Genomic DNA, 27,133 nt, shown 5'->3' on the forward strand with positions numbered 1-27,133 from the left:
GTGGTGAACTGAGTTGGCTAAGAAACAGAGTAATTTTTAGATGGCAATGGGGGGCCGCATCCCCAGCCGAGAGTTGCCTCAGAGTCGTGTTCCATTTTCCTGCTCTGCGGGTAGGCTGATTTGAACCTGCTCGACAGCCCTCATTTTTAGATGAGTTAGTTTAACTGCTTGTTAGTTGTTCTCTTCTTGATCTGCTTATCAGCTTCTATCTCATCCTTAGGCGGGAGCTGTTTTGGTCGCTGATTTTTATTAGCTCTTTGTTCACTGCTGAAAGGGCTGTGTGGAGCCTGCTCCACTTCCTCCACCTCCAGAAGGTCAGCTGCTGACCTTGAGAAGCTGGAAACCCAATGAAAGGGAGAGTGTAACCTCACCTGACCTGAGGATCTCGCCTTAACTCTTGGACACGCCAGCCCTGTGACCTTGGGCAAGGCTCTTCACTTCTCCAAGGTGTCTTCTTGGAGATCTAGTCAGCGTTTCCCCCAGTCTGCTCCTTAGAACATGATTTCCTCCAAACACCAGTAGGCATTGCAGGGGAAACATGGGGCCTGTCACCAAACTTGTTTGGGCATTGCTGGCTTAAGCTCACTTAAATGTGGCCTTTCTCACGGGGCCCAACAGAGTCTATAAGGGGTCAGTGTGCATGGACGGTTCTCTCTCTTGAGAGTAGAGTGTGCAGCCCCCCATGACTGCTGTTACACATGGGGGCATGCTGGACCGCGAGATCTTGAAGCTTCGTCCCGATGCCTCAGTAATGTGCCTAGGACAGAAAGGCAAAGTAACCAAAGCCACAGACGTTGGATTTTGAATGGTTTAGGATTTTTCTTCATTAGGGATTTTAAAATATTATTGTAGGCAAAAAACGGAAGATGTCTTGCACTCCCTGTCATAAGCTTACTGGTGAGTGAGTTGAGAACAGTGGGAGGGTCGGGTATCTTTATAAAGGTTTTATTCAGGCAGAAACTCTCCTGTGCAAAGAGCTAGACTGCAAATTGGAAACCCGCTGTGCAAATTCTGCCCTCTCCTCCTCCTGGCTATATGACCCGGGGTATGTCTCTTTACTTCTCTCTCAGATTCCTCATTGGCTTAAAAGGAAGGGGTTGGTTGATTGATGAGTTTCCTTTCAATCCCGAAAGTTTAGGTATATTGTTTAAAACAACTGTAAGCCCCATGAGGGCAGATGGAGTCTGTGTGTCGTCTCCTCATTGATTCCTCAGGGTAGTGCCTGGGATGTAATAGTCACTCATTAAACATTTGTGGAATGAATGTGAAAATAGAATAGGCTCCTTATTACATTCATTGGCATAACCCCATAGACAGCTTATTATTAATTTATTATTAAAGTAATTTAATGAGCGCACATGATCTTATTTGAGACACATAAGACCCCATGGGGGAGGTGATCTTATTTATGGAAGAGGAACTGAGACTGAGAGGCGAAGGGCTATGCTGTGGTTCTGTAGTGAGGGATGGAAGGGCCGAGACCCAGACCCAGTCTCCTGAACCTCGAGTTCTGCTTCGTTGTGGATTTTTCACCAAACTGAGTCTTTACCTGCCCTTGTACTGGCCGAAGGCATTAATTAGGACAGCATCTTGGAAGATATGCTGTGAAGCCACTGGAAAAGCCCTTTAGTTCTCCAGTGAGCCCGGCTAACCCTCTACACAGCAAATTATAATAATATCTGCCAATTCTGGGCACCTTCTGAGGGGCTTTGTGTATCTGTTGGCTCCAGACATCCCAGCAACTGAGCAAAACACACACTGTTTGCCTCCATTTTGCAGATCAGGAAACAGAGTTTTAGGTACCTGCCCCAATGTCACACGTAGTTGTAGGGCTCAGTGTCTTTGAGACTCTCAAGGGAGAAAACCCCTGGGCTTCTTGCCATTCTCCCCCCTTCTCATCTGATGGGGACCCCCCACCTTACCTTCTCCCTGGGGAGCTCAGAGCCACTCTGCAGAATAGGGAGGGGCTGCTGTGGCTGCCCCAGGGGTGGGACTGGGCTTCAGCCGAGATAATCCATCAAGGTGCAGAGAGTGGGCATCCAAGTCTTGTTGGGAGCCCATTAGCATGCTCTAATTCCAGGCAGCCTCCCTCTCGTAGGGTGGCCCAGTGACCAGGGGAACTGCCAGGAGGGTGTTAAGGGAGGTGGTGAAGATCCTGGCCCAGTTGTTGAAGTCCCAGTTTGCCATCTGTGAAGGTGGATAACAGTGGGACTTAGGTCATAAAGTTGATGTGAAGGTTCAGTGTGGTGAGAAGTGCTTAGCTTGGGCACCGGGCAGCTGGCTGACACCCAGCACATGGCATTGGTCTGTTATCAGCTTGTGAATCATTCTCCCACCCACCACAAAACCAAGGAGGAGCTATCAGAACACGTGCCCTCTACTTCCCTGTGATAATCCCTAAGGGATGGTGCTCATTTCGAAAAAGTCGTTCAGCAATCATTTGAGTACCTACCATGTGGTCAGCACTCTGTCAGGGAGCCTGGGGATACAGTCAGATGTGGACCTTGCTTACGGTCTAGAAGGAGAGATGAATACTGCGTCTGTAATAGGAGACAGGAAGGGCTTAAGAGAGGGCCTAGCAGGGTCTGGCACACAGTGCATACTTGGGGAATGTTTAAAAACACTCAAGCTGGAGGGGACTCGAATGGGCACAGTGCTCCAAGGTGGCACCAGGAGACACAAGTCATGGAACCCAGTGAGTAGGGAAAGAGTGTCTTTGAGGGTTTTGTCTCCGGCCTGCACTCATCTGGCGGAGGAAGCTGACCCAACCCCCACCGCGTGGGTGACCATGACACTGAAAGGCAGCCCCTCTCCTGATGCTGAGCCCTCGCGGGGTGGAGACCATGTGCGTCAATCTCCCTCCTGGGGAATCTGATCAAAAATTCCTTCCAGGCAAGAGTGTGTCATACTCTCTGGAGGTAAATGAACCTTTTCACCTCTGAGGGCCAAGAATCAGGCTGGGAGAGCGTGCGAGTCTGGGGGTGGGGGGCCTATGAACCCCTGATTGTTGAAGGGCTCACTGGCCTCACAGAGGTACAGAATTATCAAGATGCGTTTATGACATGCTGGTTTGTCTGGGGTGTTCTGCTAGGGTGTGGATGGGGAGAGCCTTGAGACTTTTGTTCTCTGGATGGGGGAAGAGCGTGGGAACCCGGGTTAAGGTTTTTCCCCAGGATCACTGCTGGGACTTGAGCTGAGCATGGCTTTTGTCCCACCCATGTGCAGTGCTGTGCGTGCTGTGCACAGTCTGAACAGGAGCCAGTGTCTTCTTTAGGGATGGGCGTTGATCGAGGATGGATGTGTGCCAGCACTGTGAGGGGCTCAGGGATGGACTGTGACCAGAACAGGCAGGGCCTGAGAACATCTAACAGGGTGCCTGCCCTGGAGGACTTTGCAGTCCAGCCGAGGTTTTACAAGGGCAGGGAACTAAACAGGAAGCAGAAACGAGGGTGATGGAAAGGAGCCCTGAATGGGCGGGACAGAGGCCTGGGGTCCAGTCTTGGTTTGGGGCTAGGATGAAGGGAAGGCTGAGGGTGAACTGGCTGCTGCGGGGTGGGGGGAGCTCAGCTTTGTGGTGTCTGCCTGTTGCCGTGGTGTAAATGCTCCCACCCTGGCCAATTTCAACCTACGGATGCAAAGTCACCAGGCTGTGTGCCCTCCGCTCTCCCCCGTATGAGCTGGTCTCAGCAGTCCGCTGCCTTAGCGTTAGGATCTGGCCTCTCCTCTGAGTCCGGTTTCCTGATCTCAGAAGTGGGCCTAGACAACGTGGAATTCCTTGGTGAACTGCGGAGCATTGTGTAAATGTAAAATGGTGAAGATTTCTCATATTTCTGAAGTTTTATGAATAACACTGTCTCCTAACTCTTCTACTCAGGATCCTTGATAAAGAGTGGGATGTGATATTCTGATCTGTTTAAAAACTTTTTTTTTTACTGCTTTAAGAAAATCTAATTTTTTTCCTTTGTTTCAAAAAGGAATGGCAAATTACTTGTAGAAACCTGAGAAATTATGAGCACTTGACAGAAGAAAATAGAGATTTCTTTGGTCCTTTGATCATTTTTATTTTTTGAGGAGGATTAGCCCGGAGCTAACATCTGCTGCCAATCCTCCTCTTTTTGCTGAGGAAGATTGGCCCTGAGCTAACATCTGTGCCCTTCTTCATCTACTTTCTATGTGGGATGCCTACCACAGCATGGCTTGCCAGGCGGTACCATGTCCGCACCCGGGATCCAAACCGGTGAACCTCGGGCTGCCTAAGTGGAGCATGGACACTTAACCACTGCGCCACCAGCCCGGCCCCTGATCATTTTTTTTAATTGGATAAGTTTGACATGTAATGTTGTGTAAATTTAAGATGTACAGCACGTTACTTTGATACATTTGTGTATTGTAATATGGTTGCTGTTGTAATGATATGTATCACGCTATATACTTACAGTACAATATTATTGTCCACATTCAATAAGCTGTATGTTAGATCTCTATGGCTTATTTAGTGCTCATTGGATGTGATCTTATTGCTCCTTTAGACCTACCCTCTCTTTTTGCCAGTGAGGAAACTGCCTGCAGAGGCAATGTGCCTGGGTTACACAGTGAGTTAGTAGCAGAGGTGGAATTAGAACCTGGGTGCTCTGTAGCCTTGAAGGACAGCAGTTAACTGGGTGGAGTCAATGCCTAGTTGTCTTTTGGCTAGGTTGTCCTTGTGGTTAGGACTGAGGAGTTTTTCCACCTGTAAATTTGAACAAGTGAGAAAAGTTTTTCACCATTTCCTTGACTTCTCTCTTCCTTTATTTACTGTCCTCTTATCCCCAAGGCACTGTAGTCTTTGTCCCTTTGGCACCTACCATACTCTTAGGATCTTTCCACGGCAACTCATTTTCTTAGCACCATCCGCTGCCCCCACCCCAACCTCCCCCCACCCCAACCTCCCCCAGCTAGCTACTGTTTTAGTTTTGGTGGTTTATGGTTTTTTGCAAAGTTTTAGTTTGCATTGTTGTAATCATAGTAGTTTTATTATACTTCTTCTCACTCATGTCAATCATTTTTTGTTACATTATCTTCATATGCTTCCTTTTTGAAGGGCTGTGTAATATCTCATTCATTGAACAAACGTTTATTGGGTGGCTACTGTGTGCCTGGTCCTGCTCTAAGAAGGAGTGAGCAGGAGCTTGACGCTGCCCCTGCTGCCCGGAGGTTCTCATGAGTGGGAAAGTCAGCTGTTACCCTCGTAATCGCATGGACAGACATTCCATTAGGTTACAGTGACAGAGTTATGGGTGAGTTTTAATAACCTGTTGTCTACTTCCCAAAGCAGATAAAGGGGGTTTCTTCTCTCCAGTGAAATCTGGGAACGCTTCTCTGGGGGAGGGATGAGTGTTCCAGGCAGAGGGCACACTTTCCCTGTTGTAGAAAGTGAGCAAAAGTATCATGAAACTACTAGTATTGTAAGAAGAATATTGTGCTTGTGGATAGGAGATATGTTTTAGATTCTGAAATGACCTGAATTCTAATCACTGTTAAAAGAGCTACAGCCCCTTTCTTTGTGTTCTTTACCTTCTTATTAGAATGTTTTATCAAAGGAACTAGATTTTACCTTGTATTTTTCTACCCAACTGTATAGTTGGAAAACTTGCAAACCTACAAAAAAGTTAGCAAAATAATATTTCATTCACCTGGATTTTATTTCAAGATTTTGCCTCAATCGTTCTGTGTGTATGTGTATATATACACATACACTTTTTTCCCCTGAACCATTTGGAAACATGTTGCAGGCATCCTGACACTTTACCCCTAAATACTTCGGCCTGTAACTCCTAAAAATAGGGACATCCTCCTATATATTCATCTATTGTTATCCACCTCTGCAAATTAGCAATAATTTTATAGTATCTTTTAATATCTAGTCCATATTCAAATTTCCTTAGTTGTTCCAAAACACTTTTTACAGCTCGTTCCATTTCTCCATGCCCCACCCCCACCCCCACCTGGGGCAATTCCTGGCTAAAGCATTGCATTTGGTTGTTATGTCTCTTTAGTCTCCTTCAATCCAGCACAGGCCCTTCTCTTGTATTTGTCATCCATGACACCAGTGTTTCAAAGAGTCAGATCCACGTTCTGGATTTGTCTGAGTGCGTCCTCATGGTGCCATTTGCTGTGTTCCTCCATCCTTTCCCCTTCCATGAAAGTAAAGCCCAGAGGCTGGAGTAGGTCCAGGACAAGGTCTCCTTGGTGGCATTGTCAGTCTCCCAAGGTGAGGATGACCTGTGGCTGGTGATGCTGAACTAACATCTGGTTAAGACCACAGCCTGCATTGTGTTTTGGTTTAGATCTGATAGAGATGTTATGTTGACCATAATTCTGACAATTATTGGGAAAGAAAAAGGTTTGTAATAAAACATGCTCTCTCATCCTAAACACGGGGCAAGTTGTTTTTTTTTTAATTACAGAAACAAGTCATATTCAAGGACACAGATCTGACTTTTGTTTGCTTTTTTGTTTAAGACTTTCAAATAAGATTGAGTCTGTTTGATACAGACTTTACAGGTGTGGTGACTAAGGGAGACATTTCAGAGAAAGCCTTTGCACTTTTTTCTTGACACATCTCCCTCTTTTTTATTAGACCCAGTCAAATTTGACTAGAGTGTGCTTGACATAGCAGGCTCCAATACTCTATGACACTCAGGCAGAAAACAAGATTGCCTCAAAGTTAGAATGTCATGGTGGAAGGGGAGTTTTGGGGAGTGACAGATACTCCAAGTATGTTATGTGTGTGTGCAAGTGTGAGCATGTCCATATGTGTTGTTTGTGTCTCAAGGGAGTATGAATGGTGAGTCAGGATGCCAAAAGTAGTGTCAGATGTGATACAAAGAAATGAACCCTGTGCCAGTTTGGAGAAGGCATGATGGCAAAGAAGGCATGATTTAAATTAAAATCAAGGAAATCTATCTTAAGTGCTTGCTTGGTGCCAGGTACTGTGAATGGCACAAGCTGGCTCTTGTGAACCTTACAGACCAGAGGGAGCAGGCCTAAACATGCCATGGTGAGTGTATGACAGAGAAGTGTGAGGAGCTGTGGGGACTTTGGGATGGACCTAGCATTTGCCAGGGGAGGTAACAGTCAGAAAATGGAAGCATATATGAGGGGTAGTCAGGTAAAGAGTGAGCCATGTGATAGGGATGGCATGTGCAAAGGCCCTGAGGCCAGAGAGAATGTGGCATGCTGGAAGAACAGACAGTCACTCAATGTGGCTGGATCATGGATTATGACAGGAGACTGGGAGGCATTTGGGCTGGAATGACTGGGCCCTGTGAGCCTTGGTAGTAAAGAGCTTAGACTGTCATAAGGGTCCCCAGAGGCCACTGAAACATTTTAAGTAGAGGAGTGACATGATCACATTTGCATTTTGAGAAAAGACCTGGGGCTAGAGTGGAAAAAAGATTTGGAAGGAGGCCAAACTTGGGGGTAAGAGACCAGCTAGGGGTATTGTAGCCATCCAGGAGAGAGGTGATGAAGCAGTATAGACCTGTTGAGAATGAGTGGGTAGATGGTTTGGATATCAATGGAAAAAGTAGAAATAAATGAAAAATATTCAGGCAATAGGGTGGAGATTGGATCTGGGGACTGAAAGAGTCCATCCATCCATCTATAAAATCAATATATATATCTTTTCTGCTGAGGAAAATTGTCCCTGAGCTAACATCTGTGCCCATCTTCCTCTATTTTGTATATGGGACGCTGCCACAACATGGCTTGATGAGCAGTGTGTAGGTCCACACCTGGGGTCTGAACCCATGAACCCTCGGCCACCAAAGCAGAGTGTGTGAACTTAAGCACTATGCCACTGGGCTGGCCCTAAAACCAACATTTTCTATTGAACCCTTCTGTGTGTCAGGAATGGGGATGTTAGGGGTGTAGGATCCATCAGTGATTGAAACAGACATAGTGGTCCCTGCCCTGATGGAATTTACCTTCTGGTGAGAGAAAGACTGTAAACAGACAAATACCTGAAGCAACATTATCTGGTGATATGTGCTGTGAAGAAAAATAAACTAGAATAAAGGGATGGAGAGTAAGGTGTGAAATTTTAGATAGGGAGACTGGGAGGGATTTTTTGAGAGAATAACATTTTAGCACAGACCTGCATGCTGAGAGAACAAGCCCTGCACCCTTCTCAGAGAAACTCATGGCAGGCAGAGGAGACAGCACATGCAAAGGCCCAGGGACGGGGAAGGGACTTAGCCTGTGTGAGGAGCAGTATGCAGGTCAGTTCAGATACAAGACGATGAGACCATGTGTGTATATTAGTGTGGTCAGCTCTGTTCCTAAGGGGTCACATCTTGAAGAATGAGTTTTAGAATTATCATTTATGTTGGCCGGATCACCATCATATTTTCATGTTTTCTTTTTTTTATATGTAGGAAAGCTATTGATTAATATCTTCTTTTATTTAAGTTGATTAATATTATGAAATTGTCCTACTGGTTCTAATAGTTTTTTGGATCTTATTTTTTGTTGTTGTTGTTGGGAGGAATTTTTCCAGACATGTAATCACATCATCTGCAAGTTAATAAAATTTTGCTTCCTCTTCCTTTCTAATTGGTAAAAACTTTTTTTTTGTTTGTCTAATTAGATTGGCAAATGTTTCCTGAATAATATTAAACGATGGCGATGTCTCAGGTCATCCTTCCCTTAAAGCGACTTCAATGGGAGTGTTCTAATGTTTCCCCCGAAATGTGATGCTGGCTTTCGGTTTGAGCATATATCTCTTAAGGAAGTTCCCCTCTATTCCCATTTTGTTAAGAGGCTTTTTAAAAGTCAGGAATAAATGTTGAAATTTAACAAGATTGACATCTAAAAAGACATTTTTTTTTTCTTTTGACTCTATTAATGAGATGAATTATATTGATAGATATTCTAATATTGACCCATCCTTGCATTCCTGGAGTGGACCACATTTGGTTGTGATCTGTATTTCTTTTAATAAAAAACTATTTTAAGCTACTTGCCATCATTTGAATTAATGCTCCATGAAGATGCAGTTGGTTCATCTTGTGGCTTAGAGTAATGCTGACGGGATACCTTTACTTCAGTTTGAGAAGTTGGAGCTAGAATGATGAACAATCATTCATTCATTAGGCCAACATACCACTATTTAATGCTTGATATGTGCAAAACACTGCTGGGTGGAAGGCCTCTACCGAGGCCCTTGTACCTCGGAGGTCTTGTGATTCTATGCAATGGTCCCATTAGTTAGGATTTGTTGTTGTTATTCTTACAAGTGACAGAAAGATTGTTCAGTCTGGATTAAGCAGCATAGGGGATGTAATGGCTCATGTAAATGGAAAGCCCAAGAGTAGATAGTTTCAGGCATGGCTGGACCCAGGGATCAGTGTTATTAGGCCTTAGTCTCACGCTTTCTTCCTCTTGGCTCTTCTTTCTTCCATATCAGCTTCATTCCCAGGAAGGCTTCCTCCATGCAGTACCTCCCAGAAGCTCCAGGCTGTGACATTCTTCCACAGCCGTGGAGCAAGAGTTTATCATTGCCACTTGTTCCAATAGGACTTCCCAAGCCGACTCATATTTGTTCAGCTTGGGCCACATGCTCTCTCCTGGAACTCGAAGGGGGATGGATAGAGTCAGCCTCACCTGGACCCATGGACTGAGAGTTGGGGAGGGGTGGTCCCCCCATGGGAAGACCAAGTGCAGTTACCCATGGACAGGGAATCAAATGCTGGGTGGGCAGAAACATCCAATGTTCACAACATCTCGGCCAGCCATGCCCTTTCTTCTGTGGTCTTCACTGTTTTCCACAGGTGGGAGGGGAGGCTGCCAGGGGCCAAGATTCCTGACCCAACCTGAGGGCCCAGCAAGTCAGTGACAGAGTCAGGATTCTAAGTCACTACCTGAAGTTCTAGGCCTCCCTTGCTCTGCAGAATGAGAGTGGCACTCCTCACGCACTAAGTAAAGGGTTTCCCTGGCCTTATGCTCACTCCTGACCCCCTCACCCAACCTCAGAATTCATCTTGGTGATTCTGTATTGTCCCCTTTTCATGATGAACTTAGAAGGCAGACACTTAAAAAACGGTGTCTTTGATGGGATGTTAAATATTTTATATGGAGCATTTATAGTAGCAAAGTTTAATTGGGCAAAATCTTGCCTGGTCTGATTTGTCATCTCTTCAAATACTTTTTTTCCTTTTAACTTTTTTTGTGTTGTAAATGTATTTGGCCTGTGTGCCAACTTAAGGGCACAGCTCAAGTTTCTACATATGTTTATACCCCTCAGATCAAAGTACAGCACTTGTTCAAATGCTTTTTACTGTCCCCACTCTAGCTTACTTTCTAGCCCCTCGTTCTTTCTCTCTACTTTCCACCTCCTGCCCAGAATAACTGTGACTTCCTTTCTGCCGCCAGCCTCAGGCTGCACCTAACAACTCTCTGTTGGGTGCACAGACCTCAGTCCAGGGACGGAGTCAGAAACCTGCTCCTGAAGTCTTGTGTCTGGAAAGGAGGAGGGAAGTTACCATCCACTGAGGTCCAGAGCCTTCCTTGCTCCATGTGGCCACGAGTGCCCATTATCTAATCACGATGCTGGAAGGCTCGCTTACCCTCTTGCTCCTCCTTTACGAACAGGAAATTGAGGCCCTGAGAGAGAAAGGATTTGCCGAAGTTCATGGAGGCTCGAGACCAGGCAGATGGTCCGTGGCTCTAGGCCGGCCGCCCACTGCAGCACCTCCCGTTCAGTGAATCTAGGTGGCTTAATTGTTGCACTTGGCCTTTCTCACCCCTCATTTCATGATACTCTTGATTTTTTTTTTTTCTGGAAAATCTTGAAATTCTGTGACAGATGGTATATAGAGAGAAATAATGTAGGCTCTGGAATCTGACATTCTTGGGTTCAGATTCCTGCTCTGTGTTATGCCCTTGGGCAAGGATGCTAACCTGCCTGAATCTCAGTGTCTGTCAGTAAATGGGATAATAAGAATACTGACCTTGTAGGGTGGATGTGAGGATTAAATGAGATGATATGTGTCACACGCCGAGCACACTGTCTGGCGCATGCTGTTTTTATATGTGAAAAGCCAGGTTATAGCATTTCTTGAAAAGAGGGTAAGAGGTGACATAAAAGTAAGCTGGCAAAATCACAACCTCTCTCAAATATGAGCTCTTTAGCATAACTTTAATTTTACAGTTCTAACTTAAGATTGCTTGGTGTTTAAGAACACAGGCTCTGGAGATGGGCAGCCTTGGTTCAAATCCTGACTGTACTGCTATGCAACCTTGGGTAAATCGTTTAAACTCTCTGTGCTGTAGTTTCTTTGCATGTAAAATGAGGTTAAAATAGGACCTACTTTCCAGGGTAGTTCTGAGGATTAAATGAAATGATGCACATAACACCTCATCCCAAAGCCTTAGTCAATATGTAAAAATGTGACTTATTATTATTACCAACGAATTGACCTGTATTTCTCTTTGGACTGTCAGCATCCTGATGGAAGTTTGCCTTGGTTTTCGCAGTTTGTACTCCCTTTGCGCTGGCGAGTCACGAGAGTTATCTTCCTTGCCCGTTATCTCCTCTCTTGTGTTAGTGATGGAATTCGGAAAGAGAAGACTGACGGCTGAGGCAGCAGCATCCTCTAGAAGCTGCAGAAAGAGCTCTGCTCTCGGAGGAGCAAGAATGGGCCACTCTCTTGGGTCAAGCGTTTTATCTGTTGGGGGCAATGTGTGGCTTTCATGGGTGACTCATCCTTGGGCAGCAGTGAGCACACCGTGGGAAAAGCAGAATGGAGCTCACTCTCTCATGTGCCAAGAAGGTGTCTTGGTCCTTGCACCACTGGAGGTGGTAGGGACAGGGAGGGTCTATTTCTCTAAGGACCAAGGAGTCAACTCAACTAGCAGTGGGTCAAGTTGGGCAACGGAAAGGATGTGAGAAAATAAAAGGTGCTAGCTTGACGGGCTCAGCCTTTTTATTTGGAAAAACGCTCCTTTCAGCTCTGAATTGGCCCCTTGAGCTGCAAGGAGCAGTGCCAGTTAACCCACATTTAATTAGAAACTGGGTTAGTGGACATTCTCTTTCTCCCCAGAGCATGTCCTGCATTTTGGACTCCTTCCAGTCGCTGGTACAGTAACCGCCATTTATACAGTCCTGGCTGTCTGGATGCTGGAATCAGCTGGGTGAATATACGTCCCTCTCTCCCATCTCCGCCAACTCTCTCCTAATTGAACATGCCAGCTCTGCCCAGAATGCGGACTCTTCCCTGATTTTCCTAAGGATCAGTCTCCTCTGTTTATTTTGTCTACCTCTGCTGTCTGGGAAACACCTCAACACATCCTCACTGTTAGATTTTTGTTTTCCTCTTCAGTGAAAGTTTTGCCCCTCCTGGGGACTTACCCCTGGTGTGTGTGTGTGTGTGTGTGTGTGTGTGTGTGTGTGCACGCATGCAAAAGCTTCCCTCTTTCCTTCCCCCAGGCCTCACTGTGCCTTGTTTTAGAGGCTGGGACCCGGCAGACAGTGACTTCCTTGTCCGCTGGGTTCCCACCAGCTGATGAGCAAGGTCATTTTCAAACTCCTGACACCTGCTTATCAAAACCGCCAGCTGCACTCCACAAAGATGCCCCCGCCCCCACACTTGGGGGAGGGGAGATAAGAATAGACCAGGGAGGGATCAAGAGCCAGAGAGTGAAGGACATTATCTGCCAATGTTTGAGGCGTGGGTGGGTGTTTAGTTGGACAACTGGGCTCTGTAGGCTCTCGATTGATGTAAATGCCCCACCATAAGGGTTGTGCTATGCATTAGAGAGTCTTTTAAATAGACAATGAAACATTTGCATGTATATGTGATTTGATCCCCATTTTTGTTATTCTCGCAAGCACCTTAGTTTTAGAAAGCAGTTTTAGGTCATCCGCCTGCCTCTTACCATTTGAAAGTGCTGCGATTACAGAGGTTCTGAATCATGAAATGCATAAATTAGCTTTGCGTGGTGGGATTTCAGTGGAGGTGATGAATGGCTGAAGGACAGCGTGTGTGAGTGGGAGTGCTCCTCTTTCCCTTTCGTGGCTGTGGGGACCCTCAGGGGTCCTCCCCTGGGATGATCTGCTCTGTGAACTTCCTGGTAGATCCTGAGGGCTGACCTGGCCGGTCCCCTACTTGGTGGTCTCTGGAGGTGTATCTTGAAGGGCAGCTGCCTCTGTCTGTGAGAGTTGGCCATGTGGGGGTTGGAAATCAAAGAGCTCATCATGCCTAGAGCTGCCTGGGGGTTGGTGGGACAAGACCTTTCTTGCCACTGAATATGTTATAGTCTTGAAAACGGAATAAGGTTGGTGAAATGTCCCGGGCTTTTGGTAGGGGCAGATCCAGTTTTGAGGAGTCTGAAACATATAATTTGGGGAGGCTTTTTCAAGAAAAAGAATTTTAAAATATCCTTTTCCAAATTTTATGAAAACACAAGACCATATGGACCCCTTTCTAAGGAGGGATTTCAGCTTCGTTAGCTTCTTGGCATATCCATTTTGGGCTGTAGCAAAAGAAGCAGAGAGACATTGTGAACAGAAGTTTAGAGGTGGGAAAGTAAGAGATCCATCTCTAGGCCAGATTACAAAGGGCATGTAGTGTTCCTAAGCGTCTACATTCCAATAAAGTTCCAATAAAACTTTATTTACATAAACAGGCAGATGTCTGGGTTTGGCCCTCGGGCCATAGTTTACCAATCCCTGGTTTAAACAATTAACAATTTCAGGTTACTTGGTAGATTTTTGCTAAAAAGTAGTAAGTTTAAAAAATTAAAAACAAATTTTATAAATTTTTACTTTTATAAGTTTAATTTTTATTATATTATTAACTATTAATTTGTGTTTATTGTAAAAGACTTTGAGAAGTTTAGAAAAATATAAAGAGAAATTTTAAAATCACTTGTAATTCTACCACTCATCAGTAAACACTGTCAATCAGTAAATATTGTAGGAAATTTCCTTCTTGCATTGGTTTGCATATGCACACACATTGATTATTTTAATTGAAATGATAATATCAATCAGCTTGGTTGCCAGCTTTCTTCTAGAATATGGGAGTCCAAGTGGTGATGGAAGTAGGGTAGGGAGGAGGCTGCCATCATGGTTAAGGCTATGGACTGTGGCATCAGAGTCCTGTGTCTGAAGGCCAGTTCTGTCTGAGCTGTGAGGACTTGGGCAAGTCAGTATAGTTCACCTGTAAAATGGAGATAATTGTCCTATCCACCTTCCACAGAGATTGTAAGGATTAAATGAGATAACCTACCAAGAGGGCTTAGTTCTTAGCCAGGCACAGATTAAGAGCTCAGTAGATGTCAGACGTTATTATTGTGATTGTGCTGTTGTAGGAATGGTAGTGGTTCCTGGGCTTTGAGGCAGGTCATAGAGCTGATGCCCTGCCCTGCAGACCTCTGCCCGTAATTGACCCCACCCGTTTTGGCACAGCTTGATGGAGACCAGCAAAGTCCCAGGCCCATCAAGTTCCCGCAGGATGCCTTGTCCCTCATGGGCACTCCGTCTTGAGCGGGTGCCATGCAGGATGCAGGATCAGTCTGTGCTGCATTGCCCTTCCCACCTAACCAGACCCCGATGCTTCTCTTTACCACCACCTTCAGAGCAAGTCAGAGGCTCTGCAAGCATTGGGGGAGATGATGATAGAGCAAGACCTTCAATTAACAGAGCACCTTTTAAAAACCAGGTCTCAATAGCCCCCAGCACAGCCCAGCAGAGAACTGGAGTGATTGTCTCCTTGTACAGGTGAGGAGGCCAAAGCCTAGGGTCATACGGCAGGTAAATAAATGACAGTGTTGGGACACCTGTCTTTCTGATGTCAAATCCTCACCTTCCCATCTTTGCCTTGGTTTAGATCTGAGTTTCCCAACTTCAGCACTCCTGACGTTTTGGGCAGGTTAATTCTTTGTTGTGGGGGCTGCATTGTAGGATGGTTAGCAACATCCCTAGCCTCTACCCACTGGATGTCAGTAGCACTCCCTCTTCCAAGTTATGACAACCAAAAATGTCTGCACACATTGTCAAATGTACCCTGGGGGGCAAAAGAGGAGGCATATATTTGCCTGTGGGCAGGTAGGGTTGAGAGTGACTCAGGATCAAATTTGAATTGCTGTCCTCAGTGTGTCCTAATGGGAAATCTTCAGGGAGTTCCCCTCCTGGCAGAAAAACGTGAGATTCTTGTTTGAGAGCATGTGCTCAGAACCAGCACGTTCACATAAGTTCCAGGTGATTTAACTTCACCTCCTTATGCCTGAAACGTTTCTGTTTTCATCCCCTGTGCTTGTAAGCATGTCCTCATTAGGCGGCAGGCCTCCTGCTTTATTAAATACAGCGCGTGAGCCCAGCTTCCCCTTTCCTCCTCAGCCTCCCACCTTGCCAGCTTGCGGGTTTGTCATAGCCCCTGCATGCAGCGATGTACCTCATAACCAGGGAGCGGGAAGGAAACCTTTTGCCTGGTGCTAAGTCCTGCTTTGAAATTTCCTTTTGGTCTTCTTTCTGGAGATCTGTCACCTCTTAGTACCCTCTTCTTTTGCTCATTTCCTTCTTCAAATTTGGCTGCTTCTCCTCTGCTCTTCCTAAGTTTAGTGCACTGTGTATAAATTAGGAGTGAGAGAGAGTGAGTGAGGGCCCAAACGTCTCTTCTTTGGAGTAAAGTATATTTTGTAAAACAGACCATATCAGTCCCTCAGGGGAACCCGCCCCATTATTCAGGCCTTTTCGTGAACACTGGAGGCCTTTGTTCTCGGTGGTTGGGGCTCTTGGGAGTTAGGGCTCCGAGGAGACAGACACTGTACTGTGAATGGGGCCAAAGACAAGGAGGGCAACTCAAACACCTAAAGCTGACGAGTAAGGTACAGACTGCAAAAGGCCAAAATTCATCTTAAAAGTCCTCCAAACCGTGCATAAGGAATAGTGGGCATGGTTTTTTGTGTACAACCCTGTACAATGACCTGTGCATTTAGATGTCAATGTGCGTAGTTATTACACATGCAAATAAATTCCAGCGTGACTTTTAATAATGTAAGAGAGTATGGAGGGGAGTGTGTGTCACTGAATCCTGAGCACAAAAGGCACCGTGCTGTGGTGCCCATATATTTGACGAGGCAATAGAGCCCTGTGGTCAGAAGCCTGGGCTCAGGAGTCAGCTGGGGTCTGGTTCCTGCTCCACCGTTTGATGCTGCGTGATCAAGTTTGTGGTTTTGCTGGGCCTCAGTTTCATCATCTCTAAAATGGGGATGATGATGATAAGACCAGCGCCTGGCACAGAGTAAGAGCGCATAGGTGATAGCCATCATGCTGCTGCTGCTGCTGCTATGGTCACTGTCATTCTGATTATCAGTATTATTATTACCAATGAGATGTGACTGGTTTGAGAACTTAGCCTGGGTGTTTCCTTTAAAGCGATGTGGAACAAAGGCCTGCCTTCCCTTGCCCAGCATTCCGTCACACTGACGCACCTGAGTTCACCTGAGTACGTTAAGCCTGTTCTCTGTGCGCTCTATTTGCTTCTCTCTGTGATGTGACTCGCTTGTTGTTTCATCTCCTCCAGAGACTTGGCAGGCCCACAGGCAGCCCAGCACACCCTGACCTGTCCAGAAGGATGACAGAATGCAGATGTGGTTCCAGCCTCCTAAGAAACCCGCCCGCCTCTGACCTCACTCTTCCAGCTCCCAAACATGTGTCCCTGGCTGAGGGACTGAGGGGCTGAGGGACCGGGATGAGGGGTTGGGGGTTGTGTGGAACAGCCCCATTGGTCAGAGTGGGTCCCTGCATGGTCAGTGTTAGAATTGCTGGCAGGCAGGGGCACAGGCCCACAGCTTTATGGATCCCCACTTAACGGATCATTTGTACTGTTTTTTGTGAAATATTTTGACTTCAAAGTTTATTCACGAGTGTTCCAGCTGAAGTGAAAAGTGAATAAGTTAAGCAATATGTTAAAGGGGCAAAAGTAAGCCAAACTTATGAACAAGAGTCCCTCATGTAAATGTTCACAGGGCCAGCCCATGGGAATGCGGGCCCACTGTGGCCAGATCTGCCAGTTTCTCGAGGGAATACAGAAATCAGGAGTTTAACATAAAATCTCTAAATTCTCATGAGAGCACTCTAGATTTTGAAATGTTTGCAACTCATTGGAAAAAAGTTTTTTAGGCACGTCACTGGGCTGGAGTTGAAAAGCCACCAGCTTGCGAGGGACTTGTGAGATGCTGTGCTTGTGCCTTTGGGGTTTAGAGATGAGGAAACCGAGGTCCAGAGAGAAGTGGCTTGTCCCTGATCCCAGAGCTGGATTTGAACCTAGATCCCCATGCCTCCCATCGCAGTCTCTTTTTTCCAGTTCCATCTGGACAGTGTGTTTCTGTTTGGCTTCCAAGAGGGCTGATGAGTGGAGTTTTATTGCAGATGTCAGGGTCATCCAAACTCTGCTGTGGAACTAGCAGAGTGACAGCAGGAGGAAGGAGCCCCAGGAAGCGTGAGCGTGGCCTCCATTCCCTGTTGACTCGGGGATGCTCACACGTTCCCAGAAGAGGCTGTTCTTGGCAGAGCCACCTCGTTGGATTCATTATACTGACAAGTGCACGGATTCAATTTTGCTGAAGTTTGATCTGTTCTAGGAAAGTAAATCCGTTGGGGCTCAACAGAGAATTTTCTGCCCAAGAATCTATGTAGTTTAAAATATTTTGGAGATCTTAGCCTGCACAAAGTAGGCTGGGATAATTCCCGTGGTGTCAGGCCAGTTCTGCCTTGTCCTTTGGCCATAAAAGACCAGGTTACTTCTGGACCATGGCATCAAACCCCAGCTGCCCAGCAGAGCAACCTACTGGGATAAGGTGATGAGAAATTCACCTTTGTGAAACGGCTGGTGTGGCCAGATGACTCTCTGACCAAGGGGCTCAGAAATGAATGTTTGCTGCCATGCAGGAGGGGAGGGGAGGGCCTCGAGCCTTGTGTACTCATGTGCTGCTCAGTCTGCTTGTAAAAAGGAGGGAAGTTTTACTTTTGCAAGTTATTACAGTGTGAATCCCAAACACCAAAGCCAGTCTCTTGCAGGAAATTGACCAGGATCCAGGAGCAGCCATCAGGCCCCAGGAGGGTGACTCATGAGCAGCAAAGTTCTGGGAACACACCCGACCCTGGCCAGCTAGGAGGAGGCTAAGTGAGGAGGTGAAAGTGGAGGGTGGGGCAGGCGCTGCAGGCATGGCCTCTGTTTTCAAGAAACAATGTGTGTTACAGTCAAAGCATCCATCCCCTGCGGGCAGCCAGGCAATTTTTAAAAATAGGAGGCTCTGCAGAAAACTGTGCTGGCTGCCTGTTTTCATCTGGAAGGCCAAGTGAGCACTTTCCAAGCCCAGTCTTGGAACAAACAAAATTGGTTCTAGCTCAGCTTCAGCAGGAGGCATATGGCAGTGGCAGCTCTTTTGTGGCTGCCTTTTCTTCAGGGCTGTTGGACGTGTTTCTGAAACCAGTGCGATCTATGGCTCTCAACAGCAGGAATGACTGGTTTTTCAGGCTGTTGAGAAAGAAAGTCTGTGATTTATGTGGCTGAAATATGGCGTAATTGACCCCTAGCTCCAACCCCTAAAGTTCCAGAACAAACTGAGAATTCATATGAATCAGCAGTTTATTTATTAACTCCTCATAGATGAATAACATACACGCAGAAAAGTCTGCAAATAACCATACAGCTCTCTGGGTTTTCACACACTGAACACACCTTGGCAATCAGCCCCCAGATCAAGAAACACAGCCTGACAGATGCCCCAGAAGCCTTCCCCATGGCCCCTCCATTGGGGGGGACCACTCTCCTGACTTCTAACTTTGTATAAACAGAATCATCGGCACATTGGGTCAGTGGTTTCGAACTTAGAGTCCTAACCAGGGTGGTGCCATAAAGCTGAGGGAAGACAGCCAGGGAGGGTTGTCCTCTGAGTTTCAGGAGGTTCTTGTGGTACTGAGGGTCTGAGGACAATGTCGCTTCTTTGGCTGGGGCAGAGAGGAGTTTTGGGCTCCTCCTCGAGAGCAGGTAGGTATGAGAAAGCACACCATGTTTAGGGGGCTGCCAAGGACAGGCAGTACCCTGAACTTGCAATTGTGTTGTGATGCTGTGGGTGCCACTGATCCACGACTATTTTCTTAAAAGCCTGATTGTTCAGGAAGGATTAAAAACTGAGAGCTGCCGGTTGGTGGGTGGAGTGGGATCCTGAATTGGAGCCAGAGAGAAATGCCATGTGTCATTACTGATAGAAATCTGATCATCCCCGGATGCCGCCTGTCAGCATGTGAGCTCCTGGGAGCTGTTTTCTGATGGCCTGGATGATGTCTGTTGACAGTGGAGACGGGAGGATGCAGTTCCGCCTAATGAGTTCCTTGTCTCCTGGCCGAAGGTGTGGGGTTTCTTTGGGGGAGCCATTAGCCGCTTTGATGGTTTGTTTAAAAACAACTGAAATCTGTCTTGTTGGTGTGGAGGTTCCACGTCCGTACTTCACTCTGGCCCTTGACACCAACAGCTGGGAGCTCCCCCGGCAGGTGTGGACATAGCTGGGCCTCTCAATGATTCGCTCTCACGTTACTTGAATTTGTGGCTGGGATGGTTTCTATATATATACATTTGCTTTGTGTAGCTCAAGGGAGCAAGGAAAGTGGCAGATCCTGTTAAAAGTGGTTCCTGTTTATTCAGTATTCATTCAACATTTATTAAGCACCAACTGTGTGCCAGGTGCTAGGGATGACTTGACAGTTATGGGGTAATCGGTCTTCATGTGTGCACAGTGTTACAGGTAAGTTAATTATTGGGGTGAAGCCTATCTGTTGTGCATTTGTCTCTCTTGATGTGTGCTTACCATATCCTAACAAGAAATTTCTCTAAAACAAGATGATATATGTAAAAAACTCTGTACACTAGAGAGTGTTTAGCAAGTAAGTCTGAGGGTTTATTTTTATTCCAGGCCCTGAAGCCCGTTTATGTGCCAAGTTATGGTAGAATGAGCAGGCCCCGTGCTGGGCCCATGACAAACATTATTCTTTGCCTTTTCCATATTAGGGAACGGAGCCTCATGAAGGTGAGGCTCTCATTCCTTCAAGGGACGGTTTACAGCTCCAGATCTTTAGCCTCTGCTGCCAGACGTGGATGAGTAAGGGCTGTGGACACAGCTGAAGGGACAAGAGGGATAGTCAGAGGAGCAGTTGGAATGCTGGACTTGATTTGATGGTGTCCCTGTGCCTCTTGATTCATGTCGAGGTCTCCCTCTTGTGCAGTAAATATAGTTCTCATTGGTAGCACTCCTTTCGCCCTTGTTGTCCCATTTGACTGTGTGAGGGTGGGGACAGGTGGTACTTAGGTGGCAGGTGGGTTACAGCAGACACTTTAACTGTTGAAGTCATCATTTGCCTCCCTGAGCCCTCCTTCTGCTGTGCTGCTTACTGACCGCAGTTGTGAGCAAGTTACTTAACACTCTGCCTCGGTTTCCTCATCTGTCAAATGGGGTTGATGTTAGTACCTATGATGTAGGATTGTTATGATAATCAAGATTAAATACCCAGTAAATACTGATTGTCACTTCTCTTTAGTTAATCCTGCACGTTCCCATCTCCCACGTTCTGAAGCTGTGTGTGTTTCACATATGAGGCGCTCAGCCGGAGCACCATCTCTTTTACCTAACGGTATAGCTTACAATTTTGGCCTTATGCAGTCTACATTTTAGGAAGGGCTGGGCTCCTTTGTGAATTTTAAGAAAACATCTTATAAAGAGGGGATCCATTCCTTTTTTGCATCCTCACTTCTTTCAGATTGCAGGGACTGTGCCGTTCCCCAGCTTGTGATGAAATCTCAGTTTGCTTGGACTGGGTGAGGTAAGATGTCATGGGGGATTGGTGCCTGTGAGAGGCAGTTACTTGAAAGGGGATCTGTAGGTTGGAGATAATGCTGCCTCTCTTACATTAGAATAATCTGTTCACGTGCCTGATTTTGGCCAGAGAAAAAGGAAATGTCAGGCATCAGCTGTCTGAGGCGCAGGGGCCCAGTTGAAGGGAACGGGAAGAAGACCTGGCTGGTAAATCCAGACCAGCTACTGAAGGGTTCCAGGAAGGAAGCTCCGAGGGCGTTGCCTTTTCCCTTGCCAAGGGTTTGTTTCTTACAAATTGGAAACATTATCAGGGTGGATCCATTGGAAAAAGAATCCACTGAAAAGTCCATTAGTAAGTGGCTCCAGACCATCATTATCTCCCTGGGTTTTGTAACCAGTTGTAGGTGACAATGAAATTTTGCTGGGATGGTCAGGGGCCCACATGTTTGGACCAAACACTTTTTCCCAGGAGTCCACAGCACTTAGTTGTGGGGCTTTTGTGGCCCTTATTCTATCCAGCTTTAGGAACAGGTGGTGGCGTGTGTGTCTTGCTCTCTGGGTGAATGAGCTTCTTAAGGGCAAGGAGTACAGGCGCAGTGGGTCAGAGCTATCGACTATGTTGGTTTCCTATGGCTGCTGTAACGCCTTACCACAAACTTAGTGGTTTCAAACAGCACACGTTATTTTATAATTACAGAAGTCTAAATCAGTCTCACCGGGTTAAAGTCAAGTCTTGGCCCCTTCTGGAGGCTCTAGGGGAGAATCCATTTCTTTGCCTTTTCCAGCTTCTAGAGGCCACCTGTATTCCTTGGCTCGTAGTCTCCGTCCTTGTATCGTTCCAACCTCTGCTTCCATCATCACATCTACTGCCCTGACCCTCCAGTCTCCCTCTTATAGGGGCCTTTTGATCACATTGGGTCCACCCAGCTAGTCCCGGATAATCTCCCCATCTCAAGAGCCTTAACTTAATCACAGCTGCAAGGTTCCTTTTGCCACAGAAGGTAAGATATTCACAGGTTCTGAAAAATTAGGACGTGGACCTCTTTAGGGGGCCATTCTTCACCCTGCCGCACTGACACCTTCCCTGTAGTTCTAAGGTCACAGATCCTGGCTCTGCCCCTCCCCAGCTTTGTCATGTTGGCGTTACTTAACATCACTTTAAGGAGCCTCCTCATCTAATGTGGGGATAGTAATACTGCTTCCCCTTCTTCTGAGACTTCATTGAAGGAATGTATGTGAAGTGCTCAGAACAGGGCCTGGCACATAGTAAGTGCATTTCGAGTATCATCTATTGGCATTATCACTATCTTATTCTTAATAAGCACTCTGAAAGTGTTTGGATATATGTTCCATTTTCCAGTTTTGTTGTTCTGACTATTGATGCTTAAGAACGAAAAGTCTTGTTGTTATAGTAAATATATATATATATATATATATATGTATTTCTAATTTAAGAATCTCACTTTGGGTTTTAGGATATAAGATTACAAGACTAGCTCATCTTTTGTGGGGGAAATACATTCTATTCCTTTGTAGAATGATAATAAATAGTGCTGAAGTGTAGGAAAAGGTTCATTTAGCACCTAAATAATCCAATTGGCTACAATTGAAGTTTTTTTTCACTTCATCCTCCCCTTGGTGAAGCTTTGTCCTTATGTTCACATCATGGCTGCTCATCTCCTGCCCTCAGGTCCATGTTCCAGCAGAGGAGGAAGGAGAAGGGAAGGCTAGCACTATATCAGGGAAGCCAAGGCCTTCAGGAATCCTCAGCAGGTTTCTGTCTACGTCTTTGGTCAGAACCGAAGTCTGTGTCCTCCTGTAGCTGCAGGGAGGTCTGGGAAGGTGAGAATGTGGAATCGTAACCTAGGAACGTGTTGGGTTCTGTTGCTGAGGACAAAGGGATGCATCTAACCATGATTCCCTAGAGAAATGGGCTGGCGCAGGTCCCCATGGAGGTCTGAACAAGGATGACTGTGTGTTTATCACAGCATTGTTTGTAATGGTGAAAAACTGTAAATGCCCTAAATATCCATCAGCGGGAGAATGCACAAGTAAATTGCTATCTGTCCATATGATCAAGGACAGTAGAGCACTTATGACCTGCATGTATCAATGTGGATAAATCTCCAAAATATCAAACATAAAATTGCAGAAGGTTAAGTATAACATAGTATAATCCCATTTATATAAAGTTTACATGCAGAAACACTATTGCTCGTAGTTTCAAAGAAAGGTACAAATACAAATGGGAGGGATCAACCTCACATTCAGAGGGGAGATGGGGGGAGGCATGTAATCATGGAGGGATGTAACAGAGTGAGCATCAGTTGTCACCTGTAATCAGGGAAGGATCCCAGGTTTTGTGGGGCCTGCAGCACCCCATAAGTTGGGGGAGGTCCTTTTTAAGAAAAAGATGGCCCCACCCTGGGCTTTACTACAAATCTGCCACTAACTGGCCATTGCAAGAGTGTATGCAATACACCAAGAAGTTGTTTCTGAAGATATGCAGGATGCTTTTTGTGGGGAAATAATAATAATGTTCACAATCACAACAGCTAACATTTATTGAAATGTTACCATAGGCCAGGCACTGGGCTAAGCATTTGGCAGGATTTTCTCATTGACTTCTCACTACCAGCTTATGACACAAATGCTGCTTATTAGCCACCTTTGATGGCCAAGGAAGCAGAGGCTTAGAGGGGTTAAGTCATTTGCCCAAGGCCACACAGCTAGTGCATGGCAGAGTTGGGGTTCAAACTCATGGAGCAGAGCAGGACTTGTGTACTAAGGATTAAGCATACCACACCTAGTGATCTCTTCGTTGTTGTTTACATGCATGTTATGTTCTCTTCAATAAAGACTTGTTTTTGGTGTTTTGTTTTGTTTTGTTTTGGTAAGGAAGATTGGCGCTGAGCTAACATCTGTGCCAGTCTTCCTCTATTTTGTATGTGGGACACCGCCACAGCATGGCTTGATGAGCGGTGTGTAAGTCCATGCCTGGGAGCTGAAATCACAAACCCCAGGCCACCAAAGCAGAGTGCACAAACTTAACCACTGTGCCACCAGGCCGGCCCTAAGACATGTTATTTTTAATTAACTTGAGAAGGGGCAATACAACCTGAAAATACTTCTTCCCATCAGATGGAGATTATTTTTGGAATTAATGGTATTTTTCAAAGTAATTTATTTGATGAGGGGGCAGGAATGATTTGTGATAAGTTAAATGTCTTTGATTAAGAATTTTTATTAAAAAGAACTCTTTAAAATTCTTGTACTTAATCTGTTGGCTGAGCTATGCAAAGCTCCAGTCCAGCCGTAAATAATCAAGAAGTCAGTTCTGACGACTTCTGAATAATAAAGCTCGATGAGGTTCTCCATATAGATGTACATTCAGCAACATGAGGCCTCAGGGAAACATGCTTAAACGTGTACGTGGGTCTGTTTCACAGTATCTGCTGAGGATCAGACTCTGTGTGTGCCCTTGAGTGTAAACATAGGGACATAGCTTCCTCTGGATTCCGACAACCACTTCCACAATGGGGGGAAGGGTGAAGGCAAGCCGTATTTGAACTGGCCATTCCTTGAAATAGCTTGAGTTAAAAGCCAAACCAAGAAAACCCAAGTGGCTGGCTGCCTGGCTTTCTGCTGGTGTTGGGGATGATGGCCGAAGGAATGGTCTGCATGGTCCCTGGGGACCGCAGGCCTTAGCCCGGGGACTCAGCTGTGTCTCACGGCACCGTCAGAGAGCCCTGGACATGGTGTTTGCTCCAGGGAGCCCCGCAGCAAGGAAAGCAGGGAAGTGAACCAGGGTCGAGCCAGTGTTGCTCTTGGCTGCAGCGAGGGAAAGAAAAAAAGGCGGGATGACCAGGAAGAGAAGGAGCCAAGTCACCTTCCTGGTCATATTTAATGGGCGTTAATATTTGTAAATATTGAACAGTATCTGTTACCAAGTAACAGCCTCGCCAAATGATTGAGTGGAGGGCCTCCCTCTGTTTGATTTCACTGGGGTTTTTTTGTGCCGAGAGTGTTTGGCTCCTTTTCTTTTGTGTGGTTCTGTGAGTTGAATGAAGGGGTAGTTGTTTTTCAATTGTCCGTGTGCGGGAAGCCTTGGCTGACTGTGGAAATTTGTCACTGGAATGTGAGCAGCAGCGCTGTGACTGATTTGGCGTTTGCATAAATAACTCGAGAGCCTTGAAAACCGCACCGAACACCAAACGCCGTAGACTGGGGACATCAAAGGTAACTAAGGCTCGCCTGCCTCGTTTTGCAAAAGAGGAAACAGGGGCCGGAAGAGCCAGCACGCAAAGTTACTTTCAACTGTATACAAGTTTGTAAGGAGCATGACTTTTTGAAATGTGAAAGTTTTACAAGTTACAAGCATCCTCCAGGAATTCCAAGTTGGAACATGGATCCCCTGGAGGAGTGAAAATATAAAGCCCTTTGGGTTTGCTGGTAATTACAGGGAAGTGACAAGACAGGGCAATGGGGTGGGGGTGCAGAGGGGAAGCTAGGATCATTTACCCTGCATCCACCAGCTCCTGCTGGGGCCTCTTGTTTTACTCCCAGGCTATCCCTCTCTGTTGAACAGGCCAAAGGCATATGTGGCTGTGGAAAAAGCCCCCACAAACAGCTCCACTCAGTTCCTGTGACAACCTGCCTGGGGTAGGCTCTGTGTGGAGTCAGCCCTGTTTATGGAGAGGCTGCCAGACCCCACTCTTGCCCTGTCCTTCTTGCTCAGACAAGCCCGCCGCTAGGCTGTCAGGGGGCAGAGTTTGTTTTTGGCATCGCTTCCCATCCACCATGACCTGCTCTTCCTCTTGATAGCATCTCCTTCCAAGAAGCCAGTGTCCTGAGGCCATGGACTGGGCAGAAATGACCAAACATGGACCCTGCCCTGAAGGAACTCCCCACAGGTCATATGGATGGACAGCCTAGCAGTCTCAACTGAGTTTTGGGGGGGCCACAGGGGGAATGGTCTATCCTTAGGGAGGTTGTGGGGGTCAGGAAGGCTTCTCAGAAAACGTGGCATGGGGGCTGGGTCTTCAGAGGCTCAGCGGCTCAAAGAGAAACAAGCATCATAGGCCTAAATGGTGTTGTGTGTGTGTGTGGGGGGGTCTCGTATGTAGGGCTGGAGGCTTGGTATGGGGATGCTGGGGTGATCCCAGGAAATAGGTCCAGAGATAGGTGGGGTGGGGACAGGTGTAGTGGTTACAGGGTCTACCTAATTGTACTTTTTATCCTGGATTTTATTCCATAAGAGGAATGGAACCTTTCAAAGATTTGAAATGGGATGCAGGCATGGATGAAGAAGGAATGACTGTATTTGAGATTTAACAGCTTCCTGCTGGTTGCAGTGTGCAGGGGGAGCTACGATAGGGGACCAGATTGGGGAGGAAGGGTCTGAAGCAAAATCGATGCAGAAGTGAGGGAGCAGGAGGGGTCTCTGTGGACTTCCCAGGGTCCAGAGTGGGTGTGGGGGAGATGGTGATGCCATTCATCAAGAGTCTCTCCCTTAACTAGGGAGCCCTCGTTTCTAGATCTACAGAATAGGGCTACGGGACAACGATGAGGATGAGAGGAGCTCTCTCGGGCCTGTACATAGAGGGTACCTGCACCTGTGTCCTCTTCTCCTCTCAATTGAAACTCACCCAGCCTGGGCCCCATCCCCCAGGTCTGGCCCTTTGCTGGCTCAGCTGATGAGTTACTTCTCGTCACATGTGGCAGTTAATGGTTGGTGAGTATTAGTATGTCATCCAGTCCTGGTAACCTATTTCCATTTTAAACAGAGGTCCTCAGTGCCTGGACTAAAGGGGTCCTCAGAGCTCTTAGGTCAGCCCTGAAAGTTTCATCAGAGTTTTACCAGAAAACCTTTAAATGTCCAATTTTAGATTCAACTGATATTTTTTAGGTTTCTCTCTGCTGGAATCTCAAATTGAGATCAGTTTAAAAAAAATTTATGTGCTGAAATTTTACTCTCTTTTGCCCCCTAGTGGCAGACTCTTGAACACCTCTTTTCAATGCCAAGCACTTTGAGGTTCATTGATTCAAAAAGTAATTCTTATGTCACCTATGTGCTAGATGCCACAGTGATCCTCACTCTTTGATCTTAGGATGCCCATTCAACCCATTCCTAAAGGAGCAGCAGGACATATAAAGTGAGTTAAAATAAATTGATATGTCTGAAAGATTTTATTTTTAGTTTTTAGCATTTCACGTTACTCTTTGATACAGTGAATATGCTGAGGTGTTACAAACGTGGGGCTGAGAACTGATGCTG

The 27,133-nt window shown here is 46.2% G+C and overlaps 1 protein-coding gene across 8 annotated transcripts in view; it reads left to right on the forward strand.

The window, feature by feature from the left end:
• ARHGEF3 (Rho guanine nucleotide exchange factor 3) overlaps positions 1-27,133 on the forward strand; it is a 284,680-nt gene that overhangs the window by 39,677 nt on the left and 217,870 nt on the right. For 3 of the 8 annotated variants that reach the window (XM_070237342.1, XM_070237338.1, XM_070237339.1), the window contains one exon: positions 11,518-11,583. The exons of 4 other annotated variants lie outside the window; for them this stretch is intronic. In XM_070237342.1, coding sequence (XP_070093443.1) covers positions 11,518-11,583 — 66 coding nt within the window. Of the gene's footprint in view, positions 1-11,517; positions 11,584-20,781; positions 20,864-27,133 lie in introns of those variants that run through there. One more of the 8 variants, XM_023620242.2, reaches the window with a different exon arrangement.

Source organism: Equus caballus, chromosome 16 (assembly GCF_041296265.1).
Source record: "Equus caballus isolate H_3958 breed thoroughbred chromosome 16, TB-T2T, whole genome shotgun sequence".
NCBI lineage: Eukaryota > Metazoa > Chordata > Mammalia > Perissodactyla > Equidae > Equus > Equus caballus.